This window comes from Papaver somniferum, chromosome 8, assembly GCF_003573695.1.
Source record: "Papaver somniferum cultivar HN1 chromosome 8, ASM357369v1, whole genome shotgun sequence".
NCBI lineage: Eukaryota > Viridiplantae > Streptophyta > Magnoliopsida > Ranunculales > Papaveraceae > Papaver > Papaver somniferum.
In genome coordinates this window covers 72,447,684-72,457,547 of record NC_039365.1, presented here as the reverse complement: position 1 = coordinate 72,457,547, position 9,864 = coordinate 72,447,684, and the positions used below count along the sequence as shown (strand labels likewise).

The following is a 9,864-nucleotide window of genomic DNA, read 5'->3' as shown; positions in this document are numbered from 1 at the left end:
GAAAAAAAGCATAAGAAACAAAACCTTTGACAGGTGCAAGTCTGGTGTTCAAGGTCCACCATATGAGTGCTTTCACTAAAAACTTCAAACATGGTAGGACTAGCCACCAATACTTCCCAAGCCAAACCTTCATTTTGAAGAGCCTCAAGCTTCTCCTCATACTCTGGGGTTAATGGAGTCATCATATTAGCGCCAATTTCACGACGGTCTGCCATCATTACCATTATTTTCCTCCTAATCTGAAAAGGAAAAATACTTATGAATATAAAAAGTGACAAAACAAGAAATAAAAGACAAAAAAAAACACTCTATTAACCTGATCAAGAAGAGCAGATGCAGACATCTTCTTGTGAACCAGAACCCAATTATTGAGCGCTTCTGCTAGTGTACTAGATGTGCATACATACCGACAACCTTTGAAATACGCATTCACATACAGGTGGGATGGTCTCTATGTAATCAGCCACCAATCACAGTCCAAATCTCTAATTTTCTGCATGTCCTTAGCATGGTTTTCAGGTGAGAGTGCGTATGTCGCTTCTTGGAAAAGGTCTAGCACAAGCGTGTACCTAGGATCTGAGCCATTGATGGGCAGATTAGTCTTCAAATGATAGTAGCAAAGCTGTGGAACGAATCTGGATAGACAAGTGGAACACCCTGCAAGAGTCCTTCACGGCGATCCGAAAGGAAGGTGATTGGCCTCCCATCACCAACAACTTCATTCAAATTCCTTAAAAACCACTCCCAGTTATTGACAGTCTCAGAATCGACTAGTGCCACAACAAGTGGGAAAAATCCTACAAAAAAAATTGTGCAGAATTGAAAAAATAATAAGTTTCACAAAAACAGAAAACAATGTGTAAATACAAGTTACACATCCTAAAACAAATGTGTAACTTAAAGTTACAAATGTTATTTTCTTAGTTACACACTGAGTAAACAAATGTGTAACTGAGAGTTACACATGTGTAACTCTCAATTATTTGTTAACTAAAGTAGTTCAAAAAAAAAACATAAAAAAACATACCTTTACCACCATTGATACCAGTAGCTTCTATCAAGCAACCTCTGAATCTACCAGTAAGGAAAGTAGCATCCAAGTATACCATTGGCCGACAAAACCGGTATCCTTTGATGCATGCATCAAACGCAATGAAAATTCGTTGGAACTGTTTCTTTGCAGGATCAAATTCAAACTTTATCACACTACCAGGGTTGGTTTCCTTTATAGCATCAATATACCATACCAAGTGCGAGTATGACTTCACATCGCCGCCGTAAATGGTCTTATAAACCTTTTCCATGTCATTATAGGCCTGATAGTACTCCATGGTAATCCCATAGTTGGTTTGGAAATCAGATGCAATTTGCTTAGGCTTCTTGTGAGGATTTTTCCGAACTTCTTCCTCAATCAAACTAGACGTGAAGCTGGTGGAGTATTTTTTTATTCAAGTTGCGCCCACCAGCACCACAAATGTGTTCAGGGTTATAAGACCTGACCTGAAGAAGTTCGTACAAAATATAAACAAAACAACCAAAAACAATATGGTGCAAAAAACATCATGTGTAACCCAAAGTTACACATATTGTAACAAAACATAACATATGCTAAGTATAAGATGACAGAACACAAAAAACCTACCTGAAATATTTCGTTCCTTTCATCAATAGAAGCTGCATGAAATTTCCAGCCGCATCGTTTTTCTGCACACTTAGCCGTGAACCTAGAACGCTCATTGTGTGTTACAACCATGTTAAAACCAGTGCGAAGACGATACTTGGTGAAAGCAAACCTGACTTGCTTAACTCCTTCAACAAACACATGACCAATATCACCAAGGATCTTGGGCCAACCATCCGATAACAAAGGTTTTGCAGGCTTGCTTTTATCTTCCAAATATATTGCAATAGAACGATTGTTTCTCGACGAAGACGTACTAGAACCAATAAAATAGAAGAAGCCTCCCTATAGATAGATGAAGAGGCTACATGAGTAACATTTTGCAAAAAAACATCAACACCGGTCTTCATTTTACTATTTGTGATGGGTGAAAGAGATTGAAGCGAATAATCACAGTCAACCGGAAATTCTTTCCCACATTCTCGGAAGAAGAAACAAATACCAAGTGGAGTAAATTGCTTCCATTCCTTGCAAACTTGTTCCTTAAACTCATCAAGTTTAGTTTCAACATTAATACGGATGGTAATGAAATCTGAAAAGTAGCGAACAACAGCGATGCAACCAACATGATCCTTGACAACCTGAAAACTACAAACATACAATAAAAATATCAAAATAGAAAAACGAACGCAATTCACTCGGGGGAAATGCGGAAAGCTAAATAATACAATGAGTAATCAACAAACTCAACAATAGAAATATGAGTAAAAGATACAAATGATACAACTGTTTACAAAATAAAACATGCTACATGACATATATATGTAACTTCAAGTTACACATGCTTAAAAAACAACAGGATATATATGTGTAAACTAAAGTCACACATGTGTAACTAAAAAATGTGATTTCTACATCAATTGTTGTTCTTCTGAAACAAAATTGTATCTGCATCTTCCTTACACATGCTTAAAATACAACAAGATATATATATGTGTAACCTCAAGTTACACATACTGTAAAAAAAAAAACAGCATGCCTAAATCAATTATTTGTAAACATTTGTTCTTCTGAAACAAAATTGTTTCTTCATACTCCTCTCAGTATCAACAAAAAGTAAACAACAAATTCTCAAATCGGACATGCAAGAACAACAAATAATTAAAAAAAAATTGAAAAAAGATTTCAAATCAAACCAAAATAAAATTCGTACCTAGATTTGTTGTTTTATTTCTTCTAAAACAATGTTTTTTCTATTCCTCTTCTCAGTATCAACCAATCCTGTTGTAAGTATCAACCAAACAATACTCAGTATCAAACCAAATCAAAAAAGTGAAAAACTAGATCCAAATCATAAAAATCGAAATCAATGGAACTGAAAACTAGATCGAAAATAAAATTGTACCTATGGTGATTTCTCTATTCAAACCTGTCTTCTTCCTCTTCTCAGACTCAACAAAATCGAAACAAAACAAGAAATCCAAAAATCAGTAGAAGATAGAAATCAAACAAATCGATCATAAAAACTAATAAATCAAACCTATTTGATACAAACAGAAAAGATAAATTGATACAAACCTATTTGTTGTTCTTCAGTGCATTGTGTCAATCTCGTCAGATCTGAAATCCAGTGAATAACATCAACAAATTGAGAAAAAAATAACGAATCCTTGTTCTTCCTCTCGTCTTCAACACAACAACAAACTAACGAATTCTTGTTCTTCAATGCAACGATTTCGTGTGAAGAAAAAATCTAATTTTGTTTCTGAAGAGAAAACTAACGAGAGAAGAGAGAGCTGAAAAACTAATTGATTTGATTTTCCGTTTCTGTATAAAACGACTATAAATACTGGAGGTTAATTTTGGTATTTTCAGATTTATTAAAAAATGTGCTGACGTCAGCCATCCGGAAGAATTCAAAACCTGGCCCCAAAAATAAAATTTCTGACCCTAAAAATAGCAAAAATTGAAAGTATGGAGTTGATAGTGGAAGATCCATTTTATGGGGCTTCTAAATATTGAACCAATATAGTAATGTGGTTCTAGTATTTTTCACAAAAAGAAAATAGGCGTAACTAACACCTCCAAAAATTACGTGAGTTGCACCACTATTATTCCAAACCCATGTTAAGTAATACAAGTTCAAATAGCATTTTTCACAAAAAGAAAATAGGCGTAACTAACACCTCCAAAAATTACGTGAGTTGCACCACTATTATTCCAAACCCATGTTAAGTAATATAATTTCAAAAGCTGAAAGATTCTTTATCCAATCCATTTAGCCACCCCTTATTTTTTATCTTTTTTTGGTCGATAAAGAATTTTTGGTGCTAGCGAGTTTCGAACTCAGGTCACTGGCATCATCACCCAGAAACTTTACCACTGTACTACAGTGACACCGGCCCTCGTCTTTTTTTTCTTAAGGCGCCGAGATGTCATGCCATCAGAAGGAATCCTATTTTGTGATCATTATGACGCCACCAAGGAACACAGGTTTCTCAAGGAGACTGTTAGCTCCAGCGGGCTGGGAGATCATCTTTTCAAGTCGGCAACCCAAAAGAGTCAATTTTGTCTACTACCAGATATAAGGGTCTTATGGATGCTATTGTCAAGGAATCACCTGAAGATCACCCACGACGACAGGTTCCCAAGGACATTGTTAGCTTCTAGCGGGCCAGCAGCTGAGATATTATCAAGTCTTGTCGGGCACCAATCGTGTCAATCTTTCTTTAGTCTTTATTACCCCATATGGGTCTGAAGCTGGGATACCGAACAGTCCTCTCGCCGTCTATGTACTACTCCAGATCATTTATATAACTGATGCAAAGTGTGTGTGATGGTGGAATCATTTATATAACTGCTTTTAGCTGCTACTTATAAAAAAGAAAAGGGAAACATGGCCCATTGCCATTCTTCATCATCATTTTCTCCAGATCTTTGTCAGTCAGAAACACTAATGCAAAGTGAAATCCATTGTTATAAAACCCTAACCTAACTTCATACCTCTTTCTTATTTTCTTCTTCGCTTGCTATTAAGAAAACTATTATGACTCAACTATTTCGATCCAAAACTTGTGGACTTAGAAATAGAAGTAAAGATTTTGATTCAAATCCAAAAAGTCCTTCCGGCCATAAAAATGAAGAACAAGAAGATGAATTTGATGATGAAGAAGAAGAATGTGAAGAGGAAAGAGAAAATGGATATTATAGGATGAATCCAATTTCAACACCATTAATTGTACCAGAAGAATCTAGAGAGAGAAAGAATGAAAATAATCAGCAGTTTCAGATCTTGACAATATGCGTTGCAGCTTTAAGAAAATCAGTAGCTACTTGTGGTGTTGATAAAGAAGAGTTTTGTTCCTCGATTGATATTAGTCCTCCCACTAATGTTAAACACGTTTCTCATGTTACATTTGATAGATTTAATGGTTTTCTTGGTCTACCTGTTGAATTCAAACCCAAAGTTCCTACCAGGGTTCCAAGTGCCAGGTTAGTTTTCCTGTTTAATCTTTACCTAATTCTGAGTTCTCTATTCTGTCAGTTTGTTATCTACTGATTTTTAAACTTGTAATAGTAGAAATAATTTGTCATGGTATTTGTTCAACTCTGCTTTATATCTGAATTTAGATTGAAGAAATGAAGATGAAAATTGAAATTGTTGTTTTTCATTAGTAATACCAAAATTTGTTGCAGTTAGAGATTTCTTCGTGTGGAAGGAAGAGAAAGGAAAAGGCGAGAAATCACATGTGGGATACTTATTAGGCTTTTAGAATTAGAAGTATGCCTTCATCTCACTATTCCTTTCTCAACAACAAAGAAAAGAAAGATTCTTATATAATAAACATCTAGGTAAATAATATCTCAGCTTTTTAGCCTCAAATTAGGTTACCAAATGCTTGAAATGTTTTTCATTATGTTTTAGTTAAAATATCCATAGAAATCAGTTCCAGATGCTCATGATCTTCCCTCATAAATAGAGGTTTCCTTTAATGTTATATTAGCTCTTAATCTTGCACCCCATATGGAACACGCAGGCTAATATTTAGTAACATGCATGAAATTTCTTGGTTACCTGTACGGATGGTTTAGTGTTTTCTGAACTACGTTGACTGCTTAGGGCTAAAAATACCTATGTATTTCCTTGCACCTTCTTTGTTTAGTAAGAAGGCAACCTTTAGTAGAATCATAGAAGAACTGGCAACTTACAGAATTACTGTGTGACCTTCTTGGTTTTGTACATTAGTACATCCATTTGTTATTTGTGTTTATATCAAGTTAGTATTATGATCCCTGTCCCCAACATCTCAAAGCAAGCATATCATGCTTTATGTGAGTTATGAAAATGATCTAATTCCCCTATTTGTCTCTTCCTTTTATAGGCTTGAACCCATTTCATGTTCCTTTGTGCAGTTCAAGTGTTTTTGGAGTTTCTGCCGAGTTTATGAAATGTTCGTACGATCACAGAGGAAACAGTGTGCCCACAATTCTCCTCATGATGCAAAGGCGCTTGTACTTGGAAGGGGGTCTTCGAGTATGTTTCTTCTTTTTGTCAAATTGATATTATTTCCACTGGATTTACTACTTAGGCAGACATTTATGCAATTCCCAAATCTTTTCTCTTGTTGTACTTTTAGACCGAAGGAATCTTCCGAATCAACCCTGAAAATACCCAAGAAGAGTATGTCAGAGACCAGTTAAACAGGGGAGTTGTGAAGCAGGGAATTGATGTGCATTGCGTGGCAGGTCTAATAAAGGTATTTACTAAGAAAATTCCAATCCTCAACCAGATTTTGTGATGCTTCTTTCAATCTAACTGGACGTAATAAATGCATAGCATGGGTTATTGAGCTTCAATTGTTAACCGTTTTTTCGCTCCGTCACGGTTCTCCATTTGTCTGAGCATAACTTCATCATAGTTCTCTTGTTGCTTTTTCTTCATCATTTTCCTCTATTTTTTTTTAATTATTATTATTACAATTATTATGAAGCCAGTCTCGATGACTTTTAGTCCTACTTCTAAGGTAACAACTAGGAATTAGTTTTAATATGCAGTATAATTTCATGTGCTTTGTGAAGTCCAAAGGTTACCTTTGAACTCACAACATGTTTACTTTATCACGTTGTGCCGATATTGAGTTATTTAATTATAATAAATAACTACTGCAACTGCTTTTAAGTTTCCTCGTTAATATTGTTCAGATTTGAGAACTGAACTTTTCTGTTGCTTAAAGGCATGGTTCCGAGAACTTCCCTCAGGGGTACTCGACTCCCTTACACCGGATCAGGTAATGCATTGCAACACAGAGTCGGAGTGTGTGCAACTCGTGATGCTACTGCAGCCTACAGATGCCGCATTGCTCGACTGGGCCATCAATTTGATGGCTGATGTTGTGCAGAACGAGAATCAGAACAAGATGAATGCACGAAACATTGCTATGGTGTTTGCACCTAACATGACACAGGTAACTGAAGTTCTGTTGCTTATTTGTTTCTCACTTTTAAGCGTACCACAGTCCTCGGATTTGTAGTCTTCGTAGAGTTTCATCTTCATGTGCTCTGATGAAGATTCTTAACACCCAGTTTATCTGGTCCTCTGGATTGGAAGAAAATACCAAAACATTGTTTCACTGTTAACACGGAAGCTAGTCTGTTGAAGCAAAAGTTCTCCTCAGAAACCAATTAGAGAGTTTCCCTTCTTGAGGATGACAAGTGATTTTGTGTACTTTTAAAATATGCTCATAGGAACGGTCAATACAGTAACTAAAAAGTTCTGTCGCAGATGGCAAATCCCTTGACTGCACTAATTCATGCTGTGCAAGTTATGAATTTTCTGAGAGCGCTTGTTATGAAAACTGTCCAAGAAAGAAAAGAATCTGGTTTTGAGTCTGGGGAGTTATCTTCATGCTCAGAGTTGGCGGAGATCAGTGACCTGCATCCATCATTGTCAGACAGTGAAACTGGTGAATGGTCTTGCAAACGGACAACCAGGGATACCATTTCCTGTGGTTCCTTCTCAGGTGACCTCCTTCATCTTAACCCTAGAAGCAGTTCGGGATCTGCGATTGAGCACTACCACGAAAGGAGTATCAATGAGGAAGGACAAACCAGTACGCCTGTCAAGTGCCAAATTAGGACTAAAGAAAATGGGTATAAAGATGATACGAGAGATGCAGAACGTTTCTTGGATAGGTTGAGTTTGAGAAAAGGGGTGAGGAAACTTCGTCAGCACCCTGTGTTTCAGTTGAGTAAATCATTTAGAAAGCCCGCAGAAGAAGTTGACACATGAAAGTACAGTTTGGTTTATGGAAGCAGACCCGGCATTAAGGAAAAGCCATCAGTGCCTTTGCTTTGAGACACTGGCACAAGGGCCCATTTGTAGCATAGAGACTATTTGCACAAGTTGATTTGTTCTAGCGTAGAGACTATTTGCACAAGTTGATCAGTTGAGTAGAATGAAAATTAAGGGGCATAAAAACATGTTTACATAAGAGTGCAAAGGATATAGTGAACATAAAAGTAGCAGCAAAATGCCCAAACCTCACTTCTCTTCAAGTGAACTTACTGGACAATTGATTCTTTGGGAAGAATGAAAATTAAGGGGCATAAAATATATTTACATAGGGGTGCAAGGGCTTATTATATGCTGACGATAAAGGGAGCAGCAAAATGGGAAACCTTACTTCTCTTCAAGTGCACTGAATGGACAATTCCTTTATTTTATTTTCTTTAATCAACTTCGAGTTCTGATTTATTTACTTTTTTTAGTATCTTATATTTATTTAATAGAATTGAGATATATATAATAGGTCTCATAAATTAAGGAGGAACTAGATTTGTGCCCGTGCTACGCATCGGTTTCTTCTTTTCATTTGGTCTGCGTAGGGCTTCTCCCCACCCGGTGTACATGCATTTTTGGTTTGGTGTATGCGGGGCTTCGTTCTATCCCGTGTCGATGTATTTTTGGTTCGGTGTGGCAAGCGAATACATTAAATAGATGGAGAAAAAAAAATTATGCATGGATTTTATTTATTTATTCGTTTTATTTTCGCAGAAAATATGTGGTTTTTTTTCTTTCTTTCCTTTATGTATTAATTTGAAAAAAAAGAATCATAATACAGTGGGTACTCAACTTGTGAATTGAATTTCGTCTTCCATAAAAATCCGTATGTTAAGTTTTCTTTTTGAAATCGTAATTTTTAGACTAATCATATGTTGCCAAGTGTCTTCACAAAAATTCTCTTTTCACAGAAGCCAAAAAAAACTTATTTTGGTCAATAGTATGCGAGATTTCCTCACCATTCAACAAAGAAGCTTTATTTGTCTAGGCCTCTTTGTCTTTAAAATTGGGTGTCTAGCCTACCTATAGTTACAATCCAAATAAAATTTAGCACATGCCATGAGAGAGACTCATATCTTGTATTAAGGTAGGAGTTTTTCCTTCTCATTTTTGTTTCATAAACATAAACCACAAATTTCTTTCTTCGTTAGATTTTGTTCGTTTTCAATCTATTATCTATCTATCTATCTAGTATTTTACAGCCATATTCTAGTTATCAATACAAATTATGCCATTGGTTTGAAAAAAATTGTGGCACCTTTTGGCCGCATATATTTATAAGCAAAGATATTTGATCCTAGCCTAATATGATTTTAATTTCCGGTCCGTCTTATATATGGGTGCCATGAATATAAACTTGTGACTATAAACTCACATGAATAGCTAATTAGATGAGTTTAATCCTTGGCGAGTTTTACGGAGACTTTTAGCTAGAATCCTAATGGGAGGTGTTTACCTTTCTTTTGATATTTTAAGGCTTGATACAAATACCACGATAGCAGTATAAGCTCATGCCTTATTTTCAGTATTAACCATCTCTACTCGTAACTTTCCTACACCATGCATCATTAACGCGATCAAATTCTTTTCCATGGCATGGCTTGCTCGAAGTTATGCGCATGTTTATTTTTCTCAATTTTAGTTGCGGACCTATATTGGGTAGGTTAACAATAAGAGTTTTTTCTACACTTCCCCAATAAGAGGTTTTGGTTTCCTAAGGTAGTTTTGAGTCCAAATATGGTAGCTTTAGGATTTCCGAATTAAATTTGATCATAGAATTCCAAATTTGTATTTTTTTCAAACCAATTATACGTTTCCAAGTGTCCTCACCGAAACGCTTGTTTCACAAAACTAAAAAAATGCTAGTTTCGGCCAATAGGAAGTGAGGGTTTCCTCACCGTTC

General features: G+C 35.9%; 2 protein-coding genes across 2 annotated transcripts; one reads left to right on the top strand and one right to left on the bottom strand.

Annotated features, from left to right (window-relative positions):
• Window positions 1-603: 603 nt before the first annotated feature.
• On the bottom strand, window positions 604-1,353 carry LOC113305664. Its single transcript, XM_026554681.1, has 2 exons — window positions 1,028-1,353; window positions 604-797 (listed from the first exon to the last, which is right to left on the bottom strand). Exons 1-2 carry the CDS (start codon window positions 1,329-1,331, stop codon window positions 604-606), a joined length of 498 nt encoding a protein of 165 aa, XP_026410466.1. The 5' UTR covers window positions 1,332-1,353.
• Window positions 1,354-4,391: 3,038 nt separating this feature from the next.
• Window positions 4,392-8,657, top strand: LOC113301553 (rho GTPase-activating protein 5-like). The gene is made up of 5 exons (XM_026550327.1): window positions 4,392-5,113; window positions 6,035-6,155; window positions 6,259-6,378; window positions 6,856-7,086; window positions 7,404-8,657. Exons 1-5 carry the CDS (start codon window positions 4,668-4,670, stop codon window positions 7,908-7,910), a joined length of 1,425 nt encoding a protein of 474 aa, XP_026406112.1. The 5' UTR covers window positions 4,392-4,667; the 3' UTR covers window positions 7,911-8,657.
• The last annotated feature ends 1,207 nt before the right edge of the window (window positions 8,658-9,864 follow it).

What these genes read in the sequence shown, in the direction of transcription:
- LOC113305664 (XM_026554681.1), bottom strand. Translation starts at nt 1,331, where the DNA reads ATGGAGTACTATCAGGCCTATAATGACATGGAAAAGGTTTATAAGACC. An exon ending in TGGTATCAATGGTGGTAAAG is followed by an intron (nt 798 to 1,027) that starts GTATGTTTTTTT and finishes TTTTTTTTGTAG; the next exon opens with GATTTTTCCCACTTGTTGTG.
- LOC113301553 (XM_026550327.1), top strand. Translation starts at nt 4,668, where the DNA reads ATGACTCAACTATTTCGATCCAAAACTTGTGGACTTAGAAATAGAAGT. An exon ending in ACTTGGAAGGGGGTCTTCGA is followed by an intron (nt 6,156 to 6,258) that starts GTATGTTTCTTC and finishes TTGTACTTTTAG; the next exon opens with ACCGAAGGAATCTTCCGAAT. An exon ending in GCGTGGCAGGTCTAATAAAG is followed by an intron (nt 6,379 to 6,855) that starts GTATTTACTAAG and finishes TGTTGCTTAAAG; the next exon opens with GCATGGTTCCGAGAACTTCC.